Genomic DNA, 24512 nt, shown 5'->3' with positions numbered 1-24512 from the left:
ACTCTTTTTCGCCATGTTTTAGTAGCAATTTTCACAATTATAATACTAGGCCTAGGAAGAATATTCGTAATTCTTCCGCTGTCAGGAGATGGAAGCATTGGTCCACTATTAATATTTGTTCAAACGTGTGGAACCAACTTAGAAAGGCGCTCCCGCAGTGGCTTGTTTGAAGCGTCAAGTTTTAAGAGCTGATCATGAGCTTAAACTTTAACTTTATCTTACTTTTATATTGAATCTTATTTATATAATATATATCCCTATAGTATTTCAGTATTTTGCACCATTATTATTTATATTAGTAGTAGCCTTTATCTCTATCATATCTAGCTTTAGGCTCTATTTTGTTTTTAGGAGGACCCTCGTGTAAACCACTTTTCAGTGCAGTATCTTCCTATCCTCATTAAAGATTTGATTTATTAAGTAAGACGATTGAATAAACGTTACGCTGTCATTTAGTCAGTTAGCCTAACAGAGCTTTTCGTGCTTAAAGTGCCCCTAACCCTTCAATTTGCTTTCTTTTGGTAGATTTCCATATCTGTGAAGAACTCATTTTCGAAATTTTTTTTTAGAAATATTGAATCCTTTTTTTTTTTACGAGCGCTAAAGGTTACTGAAATTTTTAAATTTTTGCGCGCTTTAAGCCCCGCTGGACAAATTTTTGTCTCGTGGGCTCATTAGGAACGAGCCAACGAGAAGCGTCCGATATTTGACACTTTCTTAGCTGTGCGTAAGAAAAGGACACCTGGCCCCAGTTGTTCAAAGGTCGGATAACTTTATCCGCTGGATAAGGCACTATTCGGGGTCTAAAATATACTTCACGTTAAACGTTGTCCAAGGTTTTCGTTCACTCCTAAACTAGACTGTGCTTAGAGTGTGCATATTCGCTTGTACACGATGAAATACTGAAATCTTTGCACAGATTGAAACTGTCGGATAGTGACTTATCCACTGGATAAAGTTATCCGGCCTTTGAACAACTGGGGCCAGAAGGATTCAGAAGGATTCAGAAGGAATCTTATGCATGCTGATTCCTTTCTCTACATTTCGAGAGTTGCTGCATCCAAAAACCTCACATTTTTCAACCATTTTCTCTGTTTACAATTGAAGCATTACCCCTAATCTTCGGATATTTTTGCACAATGTCCTTTTCTTACGTCACGCTCCATATTTGGACACATTTGGCAGAGTGGGGGACTAATGCGAACGATAGGTGAAAATATCGACAAGACTGCCTTCACTTCTAGCGCTCGTAAAAAAAAGGATTCAATATTTCTCAATTTTTTTTTCGAAAATGAGTTCTTGAATGATATGGAAATCTACCAAAAGAAAACAAATTGAAGGGTTAGGGGCACTTTAAGCTCGACAGTTGATTCAGACAAAGGAAAACGTCAGACTTAATTCGGGCTAATTAGGATGAGGGTAGGAGATTCTGAATGGCCAGAAAATTTAATTCAAGATGCATCGTCAGCGCAGAAGGAGATTCGAGGACATTTTGGCAAATCACTGAGAAGTTTACCATGGCCGAGAAAGTAAGCTGATTGCATTTGGAACAGGAATATCACTGGACTGGTAACTAAATCCTCTTGTCTCGCGAGGGTCCGTGCGAGGGTTGTTTCGTTTCCTGGATTCAGACTCATGGGGTTAGCTATTTAACAATTAGATTAATAGCTCGAGATTTCTATCGCGTGATAGCTGATGTGAGCGCAGCCCGAATCAGCTATCATGCATAGAAATCGAGAGCGAATAATCTAATTGTTTTAGTATAAATCTACTAGTCGTTCAAAACTAAACAAGTAAATTATGTATATCCTCATCGCAGACACTTCGAAAACGCGAGGAAGCGGCTGCCATTTTGTTGAAAACCGCTACTCACTATCAGTATCACAGGATAGATAGCGAGTAGCGTAGCCAATTAGGGAACGGCATTCGTGATAGAACACTAGTAGATTTATTCCTCGCGAGGGCCCGAGCGTAGCGAGGTTAATAAATTTGTCGGGCCGAGCCGGCCCGAGCGGAGCTAGGCCGCGCGAATTCGAGCGAAAAATATATTTATATATATGTATGTATGTATGTTTATATATTTCGTTGAAGGTGTCCGCACTGTTGCCTAGGAACAGTGAAAAACAAAGTATGAATAACGTCAGACTGTCTGGCGTCGTCTGGAGCAAAATTTGCATACATCGCAGTTTGCGTGCCGGATCAAATTTCAACTGCAATAATGTTCATCAATATTTACTGGATACAGAACTATCTCTCCAGAATCTTTTCCCTTTCTTCTAGAAATCTTTTTTTTGTGAAAGATTGCATTGAAGAAATTACACGTTTTGTGGCCGCGGTAAAATAATTTTCCGTGGGAATCGAACAGGACAGCGCTTCACGCACGTTGCACATTTCGTGGCGACAGAAATAGATTTTCAACTGCAAACTAGCCTGTGGAACCTCGAAAAGACCATGCTCATCAAAATAGTTGCTATGTTCAGAAACCTTTTAATCTCCTCGTTTGATGCTACAATACGAGTAAAGAGGGCTTTCCACCCAGCCCCAGCTTAGCGAGGTTTTGCGAGTCACGTATTTCTAGTACTAATAGAAGATAGTTCACACGGTGTTTAACAAAACCACGTTCAAAGCCATTTTCAATTTTGCAAACAATCATATCTCAACATTGTCTAGTGCCGACGGTAACAAGAAGGCTCGCATCCCACAGTAGAAAACTACCGTATTTCCTCCAATAATAGCCCGGAGCGATTATTTCTTTTTTCGCACCGAAAGGGGGCGATTATTCGAGGGAGGCGATTATTTCAAATATTTCTCACAGGAGGTCGTGCCCTAAATATTTTGTTTTATTATACCATGAAATCACAAAACTAATCACATCAAAAATAAACCGAACATGGGCTTTTTAAGTGTTTCAAATTTGTTTCGTTGATTAATCAACGTTCAATGTCAATATCTTCGCTGTCAGAGCCTGAAAAAGCGAAATACAGAAACATTACCATAGAAAAAACTGTAAAAAAAACCCCGTGCTTTTGTAACCATTCAGTTGTGACGATTAAATGAAGGCTTATGTCATTTTTAACTTGAGAGGGAGGGGATAAAAGAAAGAGAAAATGGCGAAGGGGAGATAATTCGAGGGAGGCGATTATTTTAAATATTTTCGACAAAGGGGAAGCGATTATTCGAGAGAGGCGATTAATCGAGGGACGGCTATTATTCGAGGAAATACGGTATTTATCTAAGGAAATAAACCACTTAGAAACAGATATGGAGGCCCACTGAGTGTCTTAAGCCGGGCCTAAGTTACACTCTGTTTAAATAACTGGCCCCTGCTGTTTACCGAAAGCACAATGGACCGTTATCTGGTTTGGAGTATGAATGAGTAAAAGCAATTAATTACAAGAACATGAGTTTAGGACGACATGCATTACAACATAAATGAAGGGGAGGGGCAAGACGCAACGATACCAAAGTGCCTTTTCATCTCCTCGTGATTTTAAAGAAATAAACGCTGACGAATGAAAGACGGCCCGGGCCCATATTTGAAAGTAGCTTTGCACATGTGCCTACAAGTTTACCAGGACTCTCTCAAACCGACTCAAGGCCAAGTGCACGTTTTTGTTTGGTAGGGGGCGTGGGGAGCGAAGGGTTCTGCAGTTCCAACGTTTTGCAGTAATTCTCCAAAACTTCAAAAGACAAACCAGACAACGGTCTCCATGGTCAGCAAGTTCATCCAAGAAACGTACATGTCTTCTGAATAAAATATAACAAGAGTACAAATAAAAAATGTGCATTGGTCGCCGTTTGTCAAGAGGATTTGTGGCTAAACAGGGATAAAAATGTCACTTAATACAAAACCTGATGTAAAAGTAAACCCACAACTCCGGCTCGTTGTATTGTGTTTGCATAAGGTAAACGTTTTGAGTACTAAGCATCTTTATTACCCTATTCCCCTATCCGCCATGTCTTTGATGATATCTCAAAATCAATTAGGTGAAAACCTTCACAGCTATAACTTTACAGAAAGGTCAACATTAACAGGCGAAACTGTATTGTAGATATTAAAAGCGAAGAGTTTTTAACTGTTCATCGATGCTTGGAAAGTTACTAGTGACAAAGGGTGTGTGACCTCTGTCCTCGTCTCTATAGTTTGCCTGCATTACGTCATCCTTAAGTGGCTCTTACCGGGACATGGCTAACGGAATCAGAACAGAAACATTGCTCGTTCATGGATATTACTCTTAGAGGCAAGGTAAACCCATCTACAAATGTTTTATAAACACAAAACACTCTGCTATTTACGACTCACTGACTGCGAAACTGGGCATACACGTGTAAATTATTGTTTTGTTATTATTTAATCCAACACTGTCATCATCACACCAAGTACATCGATGTATTAAATCATAGAATATTATTTGCTCTGTTGCTAAACTGACTGATGGTAATCTGTAAAATTGGACACATCTTCTTTTGGTTTTGACATTTGTTTAGAATGGCATCGTAGACCTACTTTTGCGTTCTTTTTTCTGTCATAGACAAAATAGAAAGATAACAGGTACAGTGAAGAGTGAAATGAATCTTGTGTTAAGCACCTGCTCGTTTCATGCTTGAATGATTGAAATATTGTTTTGCTCTGTCGTTCTTCCGAATCTTAACTTCATGCTCTTCATTTTTAGCTTGGCGAAGCCACTTCTTCCTACCTGACAAATGTAACTACAACCTGAAGAAGAGAAAACGGATATGAGAAAATTGTCACTTATCCTCATATTTTTTCTCCCTATAATTCCTGCTTTCCATTCAGGTAAGAAGACATTGTTAGATCTTCATTGGACCTTCGAAGTGAAAATTAGTTTACTGAAAAACCAGCTATGGTTTATTTTAACTGTAATGTGTTGTCCAAGCATTGTTTACTAGCATAGTTGGAGTTAAATGCTTATTACAACCACAATAATATAATGTTATTGTCAATTTAAAATTGTCCCATATTAACTTAAAGATCTTTACTTTCACAATCATAGGAAGCAGGAAACCAAAGGATAATAATGATAAAAGAAATTTCCTTGCGGATGCTATGCGTGAGATGGAGATCGGTGGCAAGCCGCTGAATGTTGATTCTACTGTGAAGAAAGCTCCAAACGTCATCAGAGTCGTCATGAGACCGGAAATTCCTCCAAAGCGCGTCCATCACCGCAAACACAGAAAAAAGCATCTTGGTAGCCTTGCTTCCGTTTTAAAACTGGCTGTAGGACTAAGTAAATTCAACAAAGAAAGGAGCACAAACAAAACAGCAGTACGAGTCAATACAGAAAACACATTACAGGAGACAGTAAAATTTCTTGAAAAGGTGAATGGCCAGTTGGAAAATATGTCTAAATCCCAAAAGAATGGTGAACACAAAATGACCATAAAAGCATCAAGTACTACTTCTGTGAAAAAAAGTAAAGGAGAAAAAATGGTCACTGATTCTTTTCCATTATTTACTAAACTGAGAAGCATCGTTGAGCATGGTAAACCATTTGATCCGGACTTAACCAGAGCAGCGTTTGCTCGAGCCAAGCAAATTGTTTGGGAGAGCGTTGGACAGGATCCTACTAACACTGATATTAGCCACCTTAATAATACTAAACTTATCAATGCTGTTGCTTTGCTCGATATGGCCGTTAGGGAAGCTGAGAAAATGCCGTGGAATAAGACGGCGAATGTTGATCAAGGCACGAGTGTACACATAAAGCTACCTGAAACAACTCGGCCGATAGCCACAGCCCAGGAATCAAAACACGATGCGCATCATTTAAAGATTCTCAAGGACCTCCTTTTAGCAGAGCTTAAACAGGCAAACTCTAATAAAAACAAAACGGGCGTTCTCATTAGTGACATACCATTTCAGAAACAAAGAAATAATGAACACGCCAATTTGATGCAAAAGCTACCAACTGCAGCACACAACCATTCTTTGGATTTTAAAGAAAGCCCTACCAACAAAAAAGCAGTTGGAGGTGCTCGTGAACTTTTGAAAAACTACACCTCATTTATAAGTAACATACTTAAAGCTGCACACCTTAGTGTTGTAAAGAACCTAACTAGTGAGAAAGCAAACTCGGTAAGAGAAAATAACACAAGATTGAATTTCAACATACAAACTCAAACAAGACAACCAGGAGCTCAGACACAGAATTTGCAGCAGCAGTCCCTTGGGCAATCAACAGCAAACCAACAAATGAGCCTGCTTGAAAAGCAGGACGGGAAGCAACAGCCATCATTTGGTCATACGGCACAAGGGCAAAAGCAAGAGCAAGAACCTAAACAGCATTTTCAACAACCAGTTTTGTCTACTGAACGATTGGCTGCTAGAAAGGCATTTGGTACAGCTCAAAAGTTGGTTAAAGCATTTTTAGCCCGACAAGAGCTCTATAAGGCAGAGAAAGAATTCTTTAAAAAAATTCATGAGATGTTAAATTTAACATCTTCAAACAATCCCCAAACTCTCAGTCCAGTCAACGACGCAGAAGGGTATAAGGTTGCAAACAAGCCGACAGCTGCGAGTCCAATCCAATCCCCACTAAGTCAGTCTACAATAAACACTGCCAACACCTCACCTGTTGGTGGTGAAGGTAATCAGAAACAGTCATCAGAGGCACAGAAAAAGTTTGAGGAGGCGGCCCATCTTGAGGAAAAAGTAGCTGCACAACAGGACGAGATGTACGATGCTTTGATGGGTCATACGATTGGGACTGTTAAGGGAGGTGGAGGATTTGACGAGGAAGGAGCCACACGTGAAACACAAGAGCAGGAAGGAGTAGACGACTCCTACAATACTGAGGATTATGGCGACTTCAAAGACAGCGATGAAGAAGCAGAACGAAAATTCTATCACGATCATCGTCAGGGTGATTTTGAGGCTAAAGCAGGAGATGACAGTTCCTTCAGCCTTCGTAATAAAATAAGCACCTTTCCGAATTTAGAACGTTTAAGCAGCAGAGAAGTTAGCGGGAGCGGATTACCGTATGGGATGAGCGGTTCTGGTAACGAAGGGAATAACGTGAAGTCAAATAATTTCAAGCACTTTAACATGCAGGATGGACTAAACGCAAACAATCACAAAATACATCGGAAAGCTTCCAAATCCAGATAAACACAATGTGTTTTTTAATGAAAGAGAATGATGTTAAAATATCAAATCTAGAAAAATAAGATCAGTAACTTCACAGCCTAATGAGTAAAAGAAATTGACTATATTTTATGCTCTGGATTTGAAGTTTACTTTCACCAGAATGGATAAGAGATGAAACATTGACTTTTGAAACTACTGTTAATAATTGTTTACTAGCTAAGACAATTAGTGAAATAAATAATCATAAAGTTCCCGAAATAACGACCGACACAAATTAGTGACACACTGTAAAGTAGCGACAACATTTCATGCTTCGTTCAAATTTCTTAAGGTAGCCCTTTGAAAGAAACGACTTCCCCCAAGAATGCGATGTTAAGAGCGTCTCTCCCTAAGAACCTCATATTCAATATTCAAATTGGAATAAACGAACTGGTCTGCGGATAAGGAGAAAAAATCATCATAACTTAAACAGGCTTGAACAGGATGCGAACCCATGACCTCTGAAATAGTTAGTGCGCGGCTTGGGCATGCAATGTCAATTTACCAAAAGAATTTTGTAAATCGTAGTCTGTTCTTCGTTTGTTGAATAGGTCCTACAAGTACACTGGGGCTAGTTTCTTAAGGGACTTAAACGTCATCAATGCGTTTTATTTTCTTTCGTCTCACTGACAATTTAGTGTTTCGAGTAGCATGCTGGAGCTTGTTTCGCAATTGCCTTCAAAATCACCCTAGCTACACGGTTTTGTAGTGTTTGGAGGTTTTCACCTAAATAGTTACTTAAGCCATCCCAAACGGGGCTACAGTAGTCGAGATGGGTCTGGACTAGGGCGTTATAAACTGAGCTATCAAGCCAACTGGGAACTAGCTGGGCTGGGCTGGGTATGTCGTAAGGCGATCTTTCCTCTCGCTGGAAATTAACAAGTGCGCGTAAGGGCCTGAGAATGCGTACTTACCGTATGCCATTGAATTCTACAATTGCAGCACACAAAGAACCAATCCCTGCACCATATGTAAATTTAAATAAGGATAAAATGCCCTTGCTCTGTTGTTGTTTTTTTATTTATACACGCAGCACCGAGGACCTTAATAAAAGCTCGTTAAGGGACCATTCATTATTTCTATCCCAGAGTGGAGCGTAGGGAGTTTAGCTGAGACTAGAAAGGGGTAGTCTTAGCTAAACCCTCTCATCTCAAAATAAAGCGACACCCCCCCCCCCCCCAAAAAAAAAGCCCATTTGAGCTCATTTGTTTTCATCGTGTACTGAGTATGATGATAAGGTTCACGCCGAATTTTTAACCATTTCCGTAGGTTAATAAATTTAAGAGGACTTGCCATGCAGGTTTCTTATACCAACCATTTAACTGGAGCACCTCCCGGTCCTCCTAGCACGGTTTGAAATCATGCATTTGTCTTTGTCCTTCTCATGAACCCTAGCTTGCGTAGGCTCGTTCCAGAGTTTTTCTGCGTCTTACACAGGCATGGACGTAGACATATAGTTTATTTTAACTCAGTAAATTATTTACAAATTAACATGACCCGAGCTCGAAAAACAGTGTTTGTTGACTCCAGTGTCAAATAGGTTCTCTCAACTGTAAATTATACAATATTTGTGAATTATAAACTGGAAACACGGAAAGGATTTACTGAACCGTGGAAAATCAAACGGGTAGTAATGATTAGTGTGTTCAGGAACGAAGTGGTGAGAGGGTGGTGTTCAGGGAATTATAGTGTCCATTTGGGGTGCATGAAAATAACAAAGCTGTTTGAGAAGGGATCAAATATTTTAACCTGGTTTCATACCAAAATCCTCCAAACCTCCCTAGGCGGGATAAATAATGATTGGTTCCTAAGAGGTTTAAGTGTGTAAAATGAAAACAATAAATAAATAGATCTAAAACTTAAAAAATATATTATATTAACACATGAATAATTGTGTAAAGTTCACTGTATTAAATAAAATTTTAATAACAGAAGGTTCAGATGAAATGGCAAAACTTCTTTCGAGCGATTCAAAAAGAAAAAGAAAAAAAAAAAAGAAAAGAAAACCAATGGGCAAACCGGCGAAGATCTTCCTGATCCGCTTAGGTATCACACACTTGGTTAAACACAATTATTTACAATTTTGATGAAAATAAAACAAACTGGGAGTGGCAACCTATTTTACACCTCCGTGATTAAGAACCAACTGCGTCTTCGTAACCTTTCACAAGCTTGAAAGGTCACATTAGATCATAAACATTCTATTCCGGTTTGAATGTCTGTTGCATTGAATTAGCTCATATGGCCACTGCGCTGCCAAAAGGGCCATGTCTGTGTTCAATAACCTTATAATACGAGTCCTTGGCACAACTTAAAGATTCGATTTGTTAGTTAATCAGTCAACAAAGCGGAGTATTAAGACCTTTGATCCCTTTACGCTTAAAAACCTTTTTTCAAGAAAAGAAGTTCCCAGTCATGAATGGCTCATAGACATAGAAGTCATATTTGGCTCATTTAATCTGAGAAAGTAGACATCTTTGCTATTGTGTCCTAGCAACAGAGAGAGAAATATTTTTTGCTAAAGTTTTAAATATTTAATGGCAAAAAACTTGAAATTCATCATCTGGGTTAGCAAAATATCTTATTCTTACATCAACAGGCTAAATTTACGGTCTTGTGGCTTGGCGCAAATGTATTTGACCAATATCATTAACAGTTCTCCATCCTAAAGGTAAGTTACTAGCGCCATGTATTCAGTCTCAGGTAGGATTTTCTTTCATTTCTACTCTCGTAATTTACATTGACTGTTCTTAATTAAGATTAGATAATTGTTTTAGCTACGGTTATATTTTGAGCGTCTATGGTGATAATATTGTTAATACCTGCCAAGATTTATCAGAAGTTTCTTTTAAAAAGGAAAAACAAACCAACGCCCGAGACACTGCAAATATCGAAGATCATATGAACGTTACAGTAAATAGGAGGTTCACTATCAACTAGTCAATAGCATAAAACTTGTGAGGGGAGATACCTGGTATTTGATAAAATACAAACATTAACGGGAACCGAATGCACGTATAATCAGTTGCGTATTCACATTTTCTAGAAACAATAACAGATTAGTTCCATCCCCTGTACTTTTAAGTCTGTGTTCTTTATGCAGTCATTCATTAAGGCCAAGGATGTATTGGCTTGTCACACAGATGCTATTGTGCTATTTTCCTTTAGTAGCAGTTTAGAAACCGTGGTCTGCATAACGTGGTTGACGTTATTGGTAAGACCAGTTTTATTAGTTTATAGATGTTGTGCCTTTTTGTAAAAGTTACATGGCTGTATTTTTTTTTCCTCTTTCGTTTATCAGCGAGGAATTGAAGAAGATGCGAAATCGTCCAGTTGTCCTTTCTCTGCTTTTAGCAGTGGGTTTGTTGACAGGTAATAAGCTGGTACCGGCTATTTTGGCAATAAACTTAATGAAGCGTACGCACATGGTTTTCGATGACATGAAAACTACAAAACAAGGAACAAACATCCGATCCGCTAATTCCAATAAGGCTTAATAGCCGGAATCAAGTGTGAATGCAATAAAGCTACATTTTGAAAACTGCATGAAAGTGGTGCAGTGCCATTAAATCAAGGTTTGAGAGCTCCTGGTAACACATTTTACTCCCATAATTACTGAAATTTCTCTTAACTCCCTCCCCTCCTGCACTCCTAATCTATAAGCCCTCACTATCAGAAGCCCCCTCTGGATACCAAATTTTCTAATAAGCATCCCCCTTTCCCCCATTGGCCCGAAATGTTAAGCCTTAAACAGTGCAGCTGAATGTTAGGAAACGCAAACGAAACACTGAAAATTTGAAGACACCAACGGTCAAATTTGAAATATGGTTCCCGTTGAAGTGAATAGTTTCCATTGGCTTGTATGTAAACCTGAAAACTAGATGTCTCTAAGTAGTATTATAAGTGTAATTGACTTCGTATTGCCAAGTTTCTAGGATACTAGGGTTGTCAATGAGGACTTAGTCGTTTAACCTTAATTTTCCTGCGCTTTTTTCAACTTCCTGAGCCTGGGAGGGAAGTACAACGCCATTGGTAACGGCAAGAGCATTAAAACTATGACGACGAAACATGGTGGGTTTAAAGTACGTCCAGAACGTTTTTTTCGGCGTGCGCATAATGAAACGATACCTTCATAAGACGTAGCAATTACGTCACGGATTGGTGAATTACAGTCACCAACTTGGATCCGATTTAACGTACGAGAAAGAAAGAAAACCCTTCAAATAAACTAAAAATAATTAAAATAAAGGAACGCTACAATGGTATAAACAAGGAAAAAAGTAGCGCCGATACTTTTTTCACGGAAAGGTAAAAAAAAAAAGAAATTTCGTTGGCCGTGTTTAAAAAAGGTTAGGAATGTTCAAAGTCCCTACAGCCACTTTCTTCCACTCCTCTCCCCGCCGGCTAAATAGGATTTATGGTTTACTTCATGCTATCATAATTTGTATACTCCAGCTTACTGAAGATTAAGTAGCTGGTCAGTTTAATTCAATAACATTAATCGAAATTGTTGATAATGAGGAATGGAAAGAACAAGTTAGGTAAACAGTGATGTTAAACTTATGGTGAACTACTGATTAACTTTAACTCTTTTTTGCAGATGTATCAGACGGCAGACCTCCTAAAGGTATTTACTTTAATTATCCAAATATAGAACACATTTTCGTAGTGGGTATGTCTTCAATAGATATTGTAGATGGAGCGTAGTCTTGAAATAGGTCCACTGCTCATGTGTCAGACATTATTATCTGTTCTGATAGCGATTGATGATTGCATCTGTTCTGATTATTTAGGTTGTGCTAACAAAGGTCCAGGTCTGTCTTCCAAATCTAAGCAGGAGAACATAGATTCTCATATCCCTCGTGCTGCTTACAATGCTGAGAAAGAGTTGCAAAAGTCATCTTCACAAGACGATGACTGTCAAGATGACGAAGATAGCAGTACAAAAGACAAAACCAAAATCAGAAGTCTTCAGACAAGCATTCACAAAAACTTACTAAGACTCTTTCATAAACTAAAGAGTGCCAAGCCTGGAAGTGTGATGCCTGATCGAAAGGAGTTTACTAATTTTGCTTCAGAGCCCAACCAGAATGGTAAGCCTGACAATCAAGTATCCACAGGGGTACCACTGAGTAAAGTTAGAGACGGAATCAAGAATGCTTCCCAACTCCAGGACATGAACAGCACATCAACACTCAAAGCAGTTGACAAATTAGTGGACGCAGTACTTCCTAACGTATCATCAGCGTTAAACAACAGCAATGGCAAACATGATGACGATTCCGAGGGAGGAAGTGGTTCTGCTATGGATCCAAAACAATTTCACAAGGGTAAAACAGATCCTTATGCTGCTATTGCTGCGGGACCAGACCATCCCAAGCTTCCTCCTGACCTAAAGATTACTCAGTCTGGATCTGATGGCGAAGCACCTCCTGTGGTGCCTGTGGGAATGTCTGATGACAGTAAGGGTGGACGCGGAAATGATGAAGACCATTCTCCGTCTTCAGAAGGTAAACAGGTATTATTAATACGCTGGGACCCTTACTTAACGCCCACTTTCGACGAAGTGGCAAGTAGCCGCTTAATACGGGTTGGTTCGCCAAACTTTCTGTCCTTATTAGCTGCTTGTGTAATTTTTAATCTAGTCCACAGTATATTTAGTTCAATGTATATTGTACTTGTTTAGCTAGCCGTTGACCAGCCATTGCCAGATTCAGTAGTGCACTAATGGCAATTATCTCAATTAAAGATTAAAAACAGGGATTGGTCAGAAATTAGCTTAAGGTGTTAAAGACACGTCACTCTTTTTGAATCAAACACACTTGGAGGCTGGTGACATATGAGTGATTAACAAAATCGGACGACCCGCGTAGCGGGAGTCTGATTTGTTTCATCACGAGTCTGCTTACAGACTGAATAAAACTTGGATTGGACGACAATAAGTACTGTTACCAATTAATCATGACCATTACAATTCCCGTGAACAGATGGCTGTGACAAATAAACAAAGTTTTAGAGAGACGTTTCTGATATATTCTTATATTACTATTGATGCAGAAACAACCGTTTTATTCACGAAATACGTGGAAAAAAGGAGCCCGGTCAAGTGCAACTGTCCTATTACAGCGCGTGCAATGGCGTGTGCTTCCCAATAGCCTAGGCATGACGCGTACACTGTCCTATTAACTCTTAAATTATGGCTGGTGATATCCAATCACATTTGAGAATTTTGTTATAGCTATGATTAGATACAATATGACATGAGAAATCGCACATGGTATGTCACCAGAATTCTGCACTACGTCGCTTTATGATAACCAGAGTAACAATTCGTAGAGTTAAGCTGCACTTTCTACCTTCTAATTGAAAATCAGCTGAGGGTATTTAACAATTACTCGCCTCAGGCTCAATAAAGTCGAGGGGAGTATTTACCATTTTTACAATAATCACTCTGGTGATTATAACAGAAAAACAAGAACTGTCCGAAAAATTTCAAATTATCACGCGTTAATGAATAGAGACGCGCAGTCTGCCGATCACAAGCTCAATCGAAATCACATCATCAATCGATAAACTGCTCATGCCTCAAACTGAATGTCAGTATTCTAAACTTCTCTGTCGTTTCAATAAGACAAAGCACTGATTTCTTCAGTGAAGGAATGTTGGCTTTCTCAGACCCGTTTACCAAAATAGATGGAGATGAATAAAGCTGGTTGGTGCAAAACTTCAGGATGACACGTGTTAGCACTTTGTCGCACACTTGTTTCTTGTTGATGTCTTCTCCGGTTAACGGACTTTTATAAATTGCCCTCGGAATTAAGTCCTTTATTGGCTTCAATAAACATGTCCAAGCTTGTCTTAAATGAAAATTTTTCGTTGTGAGGCGGTGACTTTGGATGGTGGCCGAGGGCCGCTCGAGCCGACGAAAAACTATTTTTCTTAAAATTGCTGTCTTTTCTCCTCACTAAAACGAAAACTTTAAGTAAAACTTTACACTTAAAGAGACATTTACTCGTCTCGTTTACTTCCAGGCTTTCAAATTCTGTCTTAAATTCGTTTTGTTGGTGAAACCATGCTGGAAATAAAGAAACTTTTTGCTCGAAAGTAATTTGTTGTTTTCATTTTAAGCTTTTATTGGTATCAGCACCGACAACATTTCCACTGCAATTTACAAGTGTTTTTTTTTCTTACTAATTGTAAGAAAAAAAAAACACTTGTAAATTACAACAAATTACTTTCGAGCAAAAAGTTTCTTTATTCCAGTTTCTTTATTTCCAGCATGTCAAAACCTTCATGTCATGCTTTCAAAAAGTGTCAACCCGGACTAAGTCGCATCTGTAGCACCTTTCGAAACTGCATTTCCTTTCATCGTATGAATCGAACAAATCGCTAAGCGGCCATTTTGAAAATTAGTGCTCCCGCCATTATCACCTCGCGCGGGGTGATTATAGCAAGATATGACGCAGTCCTCGACCAATGAGATCAATAGAATCTCTATAATCACCTGAGTAATTATACTAATTAATGATGATATAATTATGTTTATGTTACTTTATGTTACTTTAATGGCTTAACATAATTTTCTATTGCATTCACCAATTGATTGGTTTTTTTCCCTTTTTTTCTGTAGAACCCAATGAAGCTCCGAGTCAGGAGCAAGGTACTGGCAGAGACATTTTAATATTCTGTTTGTAGAGATTCATACATTACTATTGGTATGAGGTATTTTTATTTGCAAAACATTGAAGGCAGACTGATCCCAACGGCGGAGGTGACGAACTTGATACTGAATAAACAAAAAAGGCTAGAATAACTGAAATATATTTGTTACAAAAACAAACAAACAAATTTTTGCCCGTTATTTCGGTTTGCAATACAAACCTTCCTCGGGGGCTGATCGAAAAAGAAAAGTGAGAAATAGAAAAGGATCGTTGCAAATGACGATTTAAAATCTAAAATGCGTGACAATGATTGGTTCTTTAGGACAAAGTTACAAGTGTGAGACATGTCATTGGCGTGTAACTAAACAACCAATCATCGTCACGCTTTTTATATTTTAAATCTTCATTTGTAATGATCCTTTTCTGTTTCTCACTTTCTTTATCGTTCAGCCCCCAAGTAAGGTTTGTATTGCAAACCGAAATATCAGGCAAAATTTTTTTTAAAAACAAATATATTTCAGTTATTCTAGCCTTTGTTGTTTATTCTATCAATCTCGTCACCTCCGCCGTTGGGATAAGTTTGCCGTCAGTATTTTGTATTTGAAATAATTTGCTGATCCAGGTCTACAAGTGATCCGGCACCACTCATCGGTTTGTCGCTGTGTAATTGCAGATTTCATTGTATTTATTTTCATTTAAAGTGATAAAACGATGAAGGGTGATAAGAAGATTGCTAAATTTTCCTTTCCGTGTCATTATATTATAGACAAAGGCAATTCAGAAGCGCCTGACAACCCGATGGTGAAGCAAATGCAAGAGCAAGCTATGGCCGTGATACAAGAACAGATGCAGAACCAGTTCAAGTCTGCTATGCAAGCTGCTGGAATGGGTGGAATGGGAGGAATGGGAGGAATGGGGGGGATGGGAGGAATGGGAGGGATGGGAGGAATGGGAGGAATGGGTGGTATGGGTGGCATGCAAAGTATGGGAGGTATGGATAACATGGGTAGTATGGGAGGTATGGGGGGAATGGATATGGGAGGAATGGGAGGTATGGGGGGAATGGGGGGAATGGCTGGATTTGAAGGAATGGGAGACATGGCAATGGCAGGAATGTATGGTAACCGTATGCCAGAGATGGATGAGACGGACAATGCTATTCAACGAGATTCACTTAGAGACAATGCTGAATTCTTCGGAGGTAATCCCTACTACTCCAGAGGCTTTGGAGAGGGTTTTAGGATGCCGATGAGATCAATGTATCCCATGGCTGACGAACCTGCGGTTGGGCGAGATAAAGTTCCTTTGGGATACGAACGTCGGGACCGAATGCCTTATATTGTTCCTTTCCGCAGACATCACTACATTAACAACGAAGAGGACTTCAAAGACGACGAAATGGAGGTGGATAATGATAATGACGATGACGATAATGATGATGAGCCGTATTTTGTTCCCGCTCGCGACCGTGCTGCCTTTGAGGGGCCGTTCGACGAAGGCCCTGAAAGTGAAATGGATGACGGCTACGATGCACCATATGATAGAAAAACAAAAATAGCAAAAGTTGAAAAGCCTAAAAAGAAAGAAAAGGTGAAGCACAACGACCAAAATGCAAGCAAAGAAAGAAAAAAGAAAGTTACGGTGGCATCAAAAAAACATGTGACTGAGAAAAGAGGAAAGACAACAGGTAAACACTACAAAAGGAAGCAATGAGAGACCCACATTTCCTGCATGAAACTCTTTTCTTTCTCAGACGATGACTGAAAACATGTCGTTGGAGTATCCCATCGTAATCATAATAAAGGTACCACAGACGACTGTCTACAGTAGGAAATGGCAGACCGATCCTCTTTTTATAGTATTCATTGTCTTTCACCTACGTTAAAGTGTTTTTGAGATAATTCTTATTCCTGGACTATAAACTTCTGCCGACATGTTAATCAAGTTCATCCCCAACTGAAAATATATGACATGACTAAGTCTCTGTAAGAGAACTACAAATTGTAATAAAAACCCTTAAAAAGTGAAGTTTCGCTCTCTTGAAGCTTGTTCTTAAAAATAGTGAATTTCTGATTCTTTTCCATATAGACATAGCATGAAAAAGAATCAGTGTTTACATGTTTGCATTATAGGTCGCAAAGTTTAGGAATTATAAAATGATATTTCCAACGAAACAGCATGCGTCAAAGAGCTTAAAGTATATGCATGAAAACCTCTTTAAGTAGTAATTTGGTGTCATTACAATCTCATAGGTGCAGGTACTGATGCAGCTACACCCGAGATGTTTTACAATTCTGCGATGAAACAAATGCAACAGCAAGCGATGTCGGCCATTGAAAAACAGATGCAAAACCAATTTGCCAGCGCTTGGAAAAATTCTAATGGAATGATGGGTGGAAGGCCAAATATGGGAGGAGGTGGAGGTGGTGGAATGGTAGGAATGGGTGGTATGGCCGGGATGAATGGAATGGGTGGTATGGCTGGAATGAATGGAATGGGTGCAATGGGAAAAGGTGGAGGGATGGGAGGGATGAATCGTATGCAGGGAATGCAAGGCAGAGCTGGAGGTATGGGAGGGTTGGGTCCGATGAATGATATGCCAGCTGGATTTGGAGGATTAGGACGGATGAATGATATGCCAGGAGGACCAGACAGTGGTCCTACTCCAATGAATGATATGCCTGGAGGAGCAGGAGGTTTTGGGCCGATGCAGGATATGCCGGAGGGCCCAGGAGGATTCGCTCCAATGAATGATATGCCGGGAGGATCAGACGGATTGGGTATGATGGGAGGGGTAGACGGAATGCAAAATATGAATGGCATTGGTGGTGTGGACGGTGGTGTAGGTAACGGAATGAATGGAATGGGTGGTATGGAGGGAATGCCAGAAATGCAGGATCCGGGAATGTCAAGTATGGGTGGTATGGGTAATGGTTTATTTAGAAGAGAGTTTAAGAGCAAAGCCAGAAAAAAAGACAACCATAATAGAGCTAAAATAACAAGGGCCAGAAAAGGATCACACCAGCCAAAGCATGTATAACCATGTCAAGAGATATAGAAAAACTATCCAATGAAAGGACTTAATGAACTCTGCGTTTTGACGATTCTATGTGTAAATATCATAGCTTTCAGCCATCGTACAGTTACACGTCATGTCCAAGCGATTGGAGGACTTTACACTAGATGCTAAGTAAACTTGAGGAAAGGTCAGGTCAAGTTTTATTCGTATTGCTTACTTAGCCAATCGCACAAAGGCAAGCGCTGAAATCGATGTGCAAAATAAATTTAGTAACTAAGCCACTCAGGGAAAATTTGGCAAGCCTTACTTCCCATATTATTAAAGTCGGCAGCTTGAAAGGATTCAAGTAAGAATTAAGCAACCTAAGCACCACCCTTCGGTTTGGTGTTAGCTTTGTTCCCTTTGTTCACATTGGACGAATGTCTTCCAAGTAATCAACTACATGTTTTGCTTACAGATATTTGTGTGCAAATTTGCAAAAGGTGATAAACCAGGATTGGCCAGCAACAGATGAAACTGAATCATTTTGTAACGTAAATTGCAAATTGCTCGTAAAAGAATAGAAAACAAAAAATGCTGCTGCTGGTGATAGATGTTTTCTTGATGTACAAGGAGCAAAAGTTATTTTTCATGAGCAAAATAAAACTACTTTTTTCTTTCACTCTAGTAACCTGCACATCTGCAGAAGTGTTCGAGTGGGCAGTCTTGAAGTAAAACGATTGTCCGAAATGTTTTCAGGACGGAGTCTACTTTTGTTACTGCGGATACGTTCTGCGCATCTGATGATACTCGGGTTTCCTATGGGTGGTGGCTACTAATACAAGGATATATTTGCGCTGTTTAAAACTATTAGGGGAAAGCAGAACTTAGCAAGTGCTTCTGGTATCCAAAAGAAAATTGGGGGTAGCCATGCATTTTTCAGAGATAATAACGCTTCAATTTGGGAAAAAAATGCGATACATTGCTTTGTATTAGTTACTGCTTTTCAGAATAATTGTTGCTTAATTATCTCCAAAAAATGCGTGGTTACCTCCAATTTTCTTTTTGGATTTCCATGGCTTGTGCTAAGATCTGCTTTTCCTGCATAGTCATAAACCGTGCAATAATACTTCGGTATTACTGGGCACCGTCCTTAAACACTTCGTTACCCATTCACCTTCTTTAGCTAGTGCATCAGCGGCAGAAGCCCATCCATCCTGAGTTGAAATTTGTCCCTTGTAAGAGGAAAGCTTGAGTTTCGAAAAAAAAGCATATGCCTTTTTATGTCTTCTTTTGTTTTTAAACCGCAGCGACAGAATTTTCACAGAATGCCCAATACCTTCCGGGCCGTACCTGAATATCCATGCACGACGATTTCTCGCAATTCGAAGAAATACAAAGAATGTCTTTTGCTTTTAAGAGTCTTCCTTGCCGACTTTAACAATATCCGGGGTATTGTGAGCTACACAAACGTTTTCTTTGCTAAGCAATCCTCAGTGGCTCTCTAGCGATACTTGCGGAGGGGCTAGTGTAAAGTCGCCCATTCTGTTGCAAGTTTTCAAACACGTCTTGCCTTTGTATTTGACTAGTTGCAACTGACCAGTTGCTACTTTGCTTGAAATGAACATCATATTTTACGAAACATTACAACAAACCGTCTAGGCTAAGAGACTATGCTCAATTGACAGTTGCAGCCAATGGGAATTTTAGGGACGTTTTAATGAAAATGAAATCTCTTTTGAATTTGGGTCCATAATAAATGAAGTTTATTTATCAGCCAGTTTCCTGTTATTGTTATTGTTCGTTTTTTTGATTTTCCCCATCTGGTATGAAGAAACCAAAATGAAGAGAGGACAGACTATAATTTAAAAAATGCATTTCAAATTTGTACACCATAATAAAATTACCAGTCTTGGCAACCTCAAAATGCATTTTTGTTTTTGTGCCTGCTAAAGTCTAGAACCTCCCGTTGACTATCTTGTCAGTAGACCTTGCATAGGCTTACAAACTTTCTCGTATCGTAATTCCCCATGCACATACTGTACTCGGGTAATTGATCACAAAACTCATTTTGTCTCGCGTTTTTATTTTTGACAGTTTGTTTACGTATATTTTTTTCATGTTAAGCGTTTTTCTGGTTATTTTTTTAAGGCGAGGGACGGTGAGTCTTGGGATTTCGTAACCTAAGGTAGTGGTTAATCATAGATTGATGAGAATTGAGATAGATTTCACAAGCTGGTGAATATTTCAGTCTTGCGTACATGCCTCAGCTTTTAATCACCATACTAGACTCCTGTGAGCTGTTTCTTTCATTTCTTAGAAATCCAGCGCTTCGTCACAAGGTAACCTGTTTAAAATTATTAACCTTTAATCTGCAAAAGAGGAATGGGCCCCGCGGCGTGTACCATTTCATTGACAGCTCTAATGAGCTCAGCCTTCTGCTCATCCAAATTTTTGTCTGTCTTTCCTGATAACAGCCTTGCTACGTGTTCCTTGTGTTTCTTGTATAAATCTTTTCTAGTGAACATACCGCAGATGATTTTGTCATAGATTAATTTGTCTTTTGTCCATTTATCACGCAGTTTTATTTTACCCGAACATAATCTATGCAGTCTTGTTGTTCTCCTCTCTCCTGTTATCGCCTTTGCTGTCTTTGCTGTAGATAAAGATATGATTAACACTTGCATTTTAGAACTCATAGACGTTATAAACTAGCATATTATCCCTTTGGAAATTACTTTAGAAACTACAGACAAAGAATGATAATTTATTGCAATAGGATGATTAAGCATTGAATGTGCTCTATTAAATACTCCTTCATACTGGAGTAACATTTTTGAATCAGTCATTCTCAGACTCTCCGATGCCGTCTGGTGTGTCGCAGACTAACCTTTTAAGGGAAAAATTTTTGTTTTGTTTTTTTCTTCTGCCTGAGAAAAGATAAATCTCTTTTGTAGAATTTTTAAATAATTTCTAAACTCATTACTCGGAAAGGTTTCTTAAAGGTTGTTAGGAAACGGCGACTTGGTTTAATAAAACTAAGGCTTCAGACTTTACTTACGATTTCCCTTGGGATTTCCCAAAAGATATTTTAGCATAGCTGCAAAAAAGACAAAATAATAATAACAATGGTAATGAATCATAATCATATTCGTGAAATGACATCAAAATCTAGCTCCCTTAGCATTTTGAAATCTAGAGCACAAAAACACTTCATTAAATTCCCAAAATTCATCGCAGCTGTATATTTGTATGGAACAAAATCGGCTTTCATTGGGAACAATTTGTACGTCACATGCTCGTTTCTTCAGATAACATAATTTATAATGAACATCTCGTTATCCTCGATGCACTTAAGTTTGGAACGGGCACATAATGTAAAAAGACAAAAATTAATTGAAACTACACTCTTTTAAGTCCCTTGAAAAAACAAAGGTCTTGGAGTCATTTCCCTGTTGGAGAAGTTAGAATATAACTGTAGTAAAATCGAAACCAACGTAATAACTCTGGTTAATCACAACAGACCTAAAAACCACAGTAGACCAATCAGAACTCCGAGAGGCTATAATTACGTGCCAAGAAGTCACAACTGTGTTTGATATGCCTCAAATATCTCTGGTATTTCATTGTTATTTTAATAACAATTAAAATCGCATGATATTATGAAAGAATAAACACATTGAATGCACAATGCTACGAAGGCCACCCGCAAGGAGTAAAGGAGACCTTTCCTGAGCAACAATAAGTAAAGCCCAGTTTTCATATGTCGGGAAAATCCCAGACGATCGGGGATTTCACTGGAAATCGTACACATCCACGATCGTGTGGGATGGTCGCAGACAAATCGGGAAAATCGGGAGTGTTTCTATTTTCACGACGCGTCCCAGATTTCTGCGATGGTCGGCGATCATTCCCGACATACGAAACCTCAAATGTGTACTGTCGGGGACGTCGGCGGCAGTTTAAACTCGTCACCAATCCTCTAAATTGTTTCGCTCCAGTTCCCCACTTTCCCCCCGAGAAATTAAAATGGCGTCTGTCATCAGTGAGGTCTGGCGATTTTCCCGATATCTCGGCAAAATCTGTGAAATCCCCAACCGTCTGGGATTTTCCCGACGTATGAAAACTAGGCTTAACTAGCACCAATATTTAGTACGTAAAGGCATATGCAAGGAAAATGTGTTGATGATGATAATGACCATATTCCCAAGGGCTTCGCCTGTCAATTTTGATTTCTCGTTTGAGCATCCTGCCAACAGAGCCTGAGGAAAGAGGGAAACAGAACTTTTACGAATTAAAACCTTTAAGTGTATATCACAGAAATTTGCTTAATCAAATCTTCCTTGTTGTTGTATGAAAATCGAAAAAAATTTTCCAATTATTTTTTATTCCTTGTCTTTGAATCGTATATTAATATGAGAAATTTCAATTCCGGTTGGGATACAATACTGCACACCTGGACAAGACGAGCAACTGGAGATAGTAGGGCTACGACTTCAATGCAGGATAGGATCGCTAGTATCCCGGTTTCCCGGTTTTCCTTTTCTTCAATTGTTTTTCTTGTGCGAAGGAATGAAACTATGTCGACGGAATTATGACTGGGAATGTTAAATGCTCACAACGAAACAACTGAGGAATAGAGAAACCGGGAAAGTAGCGATCCTGTATTGACGTCACAGCTATACTATCCCCAGTCTCAATTTCACGTTTTATACGCCTCAAATGCAGGGAGAAAAATTGATAGGGTTATTGTTTCGATTTTTATACGAGTACAACATGAAGATTTGACCAAACAAAAAAACAAAACGTTCTGTCCAGTACACTTTGAAGAAATAAACTCAGAATTAGAATGAGTAAGCCTTCAATGAATAATATACTTTATCGCAAGGTCATTCTCTGGCATTATTAAAGATTTCTCTGAACATTTATCGGTACGCTGCCATGTAAACGCGTAACTGTACGGAGAAAAAGTTAAGAGATATTGCAAGCCGCCGACATCCTTCACTCGAGTCTGTCTCGCACTGCCATGCATAACTTCACTGCGTCTCCACCTTTCTCATACATGTTACGGTTTTTAATTAATACTGTAGGAGGGAGATCACAAAGGGGATAGGGTGTCAAAGGGCGTCAGTCGACAAGTGGCTTAAATTTCAAAGACAAATTAGAAAGCGCACAATGAGACATCAATGGTCAAACGCCAAAAGATGAAAACCTGTTAAGGAAAAAATTATATAAATAACAACAGCCAAATACATCATCCATTTTTGACCCGCTATGGAGAAAATATAGAGGTGGGAAATAACTCTTAAGAGTAGTTTTGGCGAACGAGTTTAGTGAACGAAAAATAGCAGATAGAAAACGTTTTACTGACCCAAATTCAATCAATTTACTACCTGTTAAAACTAAACACTGTTATCTCAAATACTGTGACAAACGAAGGGGTTTAAATACAGAAGATCAATGAGGCGTAGAAAGTTAATTTTAGCTTACCCGCGGTGACCGCTTCTACACAAACAATTACAGCCGTTATTAACATCCACTTCATTATCAGGAAATCATTGTGTGCAGCTTATATCCTTCCCTAAACTGAAAAGAGATACCGCCTTCAGACTGCAACCAAAAACTGAAGTGATTTTTTTTTATGTTAAGATAACTATAGATTACGAGTATTAGTCAAAACGCAAAAATCTAAACAAACTAACATTGAGAGGTTTGTAACTTCTAAAAGTGAAACCCAGCGGGTAAATAATTAAAGTAAAAGATTTTCAACTCCATGATCCGTACTTAAAACACTGAACGATAAAGAGGAAATGGAATCCAACACTTTAGGGCACCTGTAAAGGAGAGCAGTGGTCTCAATTATACAAGAAATTAAATACCTTAACTTACCTTTACTTGGTCCAAAGAAGAAGTCGTTATCTTACAGAAATCTTTCTAACGTAAACTGTGCTTTTCTCTCTTATATTTCGCGACATACCGGCAACATTGAATCCTCGTTGCATTCATGACGTAATGTTTTGCCACCAACACGAGCCACTTGTTGGTTTAGTTCCACACTGCAGGTTTCTCCTGTCCCGGCCTTATTCCCATTGTAGTTTAAATACACTGGGTTGTGTTTTCCTTATTAAACTGAACTTTAAAAAACTTTCAGCTGCACGTTTTCCCATTTGATGCGCTATGAATTGGGGGAGTGTCATAACGAGCTTGTCTTGTAGGACAGCGTTCCAAGCTAAAGATCGGCAGGTAAATTGTACTTGTCATCAACCGAATAGGTACCAAAATCAGATTCGAACTTTAAAACCCGCTTTTCTCTCTAACCAAGAACTTTTCACCATTACCAAATCCTAACCAGGAGTAATTTTTATGATTTTAAGCTGGTTAATTCTAAGTAATTGATTGACTTAAGATAGATGGATCTTGCCTATAATTATTCTTACGAACTGGAAATGCATGCTCGATCGGCACTCGACAAATGATTTTCCACGGGTCGCCTAATCCTTGGCTAATTCGACAAATATTTTGCTCTCCTGAAGAACCAATGAAAATTACTTTCACATTAAACCTCGCCCTCTCTCCATGGCCATACATCATCGTAGAAATGATTTGTTTTACGGTCGGAAGCCCTTAGCACGTATACCGGCTTCTGGTGAATCCTCACTGACACAACAGGGACGATGAAACGAAATGTGTATCACTTTACAACGAT

General features: G+C 39.0%; 3 protein-coding genes across 7 annotated transcripts; 2 read left to right on the top strand and 1 right to left on the bottom strand.

Moving 5' to 3' along the window:
- Nucleotides 1-4174: 4174 nt before the first annotated feature.
- On the top strand, nt 4175-7546 carry LOC146488582 (uncharacterized). Its single transcript, XM_085116647.1, has 3 exons — nt 4175-4246; nt 4674-4798; nt 5016-7546. The coding sequence occupies exons 2-3, from the start codon at nt 4738-4740 to the stop codon at nt 7127-7129; spliced, it is 2175 nt and encodes a 724-aa protein (XP_084972773.1). The 5' UTR covers nt 4175-4246; nt 4674-4737; the 3' UTR covers nt 7130-7546.
- Nucleotides 7547-9700: 2154 nt separating this feature from the next.
- On the top strand, nt 9701-19582 carry LOC146488581 (uncharacterized). 4 transcript variants are annotated; one of them, XM_085118641.1, is made up of 7 exons: nt 9701-9818; nt 10449-10519; nt 11748-11774; nt 12226-12657; nt 14778-14807; nt 15575-16495; nt 17061-19582. In XM_085118641.1, the coding sequence occupies exons 2-7, from the start codon at nt 10465-10467 to the stop codon at nt 17846-17848; spliced, it is 2253 nt and encodes a 750-aa protein (XP_084974767.1). In that variant the 5' UTR covers nt 9701-9818; nt 10449-10464; the 3' UTR covers nt 17849-19582. The 4 variants fall into 4 exon arrangements, with proteins under 4 accessions (XP_084974767.1, XP_084974757.1, XP_084974762.1 ...); XM_085118631.1 differs by having other exon boundaries at nt 11941-12657; XM_085118636.1 differs by having other exon boundaries at nt 9815-9850; nt 11941-12657.
- A 202-nt stretch (nt 19583-19784) lies between these two features.
- On the bottom strand, nt 19785-24447 carry LOC146488580 (uncharacterized). Of its 2 annotated transcripts, none has more exons than XM_085118663.1 (5): nt 23784-24447; nt 23297-23392; nt 22006-22068; nt 20868-20906; nt 19785-20462 (listed from the first exon to the last, which is right to left on the bottom strand). In XM_085118663.1, the coding sequence occupies exons 2-5, from the start codon at nt 23349-23351 to the stop codon at nt 20167-20169; spliced, it is 453 nt and encodes a 150-aa protein (XP_084974789.1). In that variant the 5' UTR covers nt 23352-23392; nt 23784-24447; the 3' UTR covers nt 19785-20166. The 2 variants fall into 2 exon arrangements, with proteins under 2 accessions (XP_084974789.1, XP_084974783.1); XM_085118657.1 differs by having other exon boundaries at nt 19790-20462; nt 23696-24447.
- Between the last annotated feature and the right edge of the window lie 65 nt (nt 24448-24512).

The sequence above is a fragment of the Pavona decussata genome, unplaced genomic scaffold, assembly GCF_977016875.1.
Source record: "Pavona decussata unplaced genomic scaffold, jaPavDecu1.1 SCAFFOLD_9, whole genome shotgun sequence".
Lineage (NCBI taxonomy): Eukaryota > Metazoa > Cnidaria > Anthozoa > Scleractinia > Agariciidae > Pavona > Pavona decussata.
Note: the sequence above shows the minus strand (reverse complement) of the source record. Positions and strands in the feature narration are given on the sequence as shown.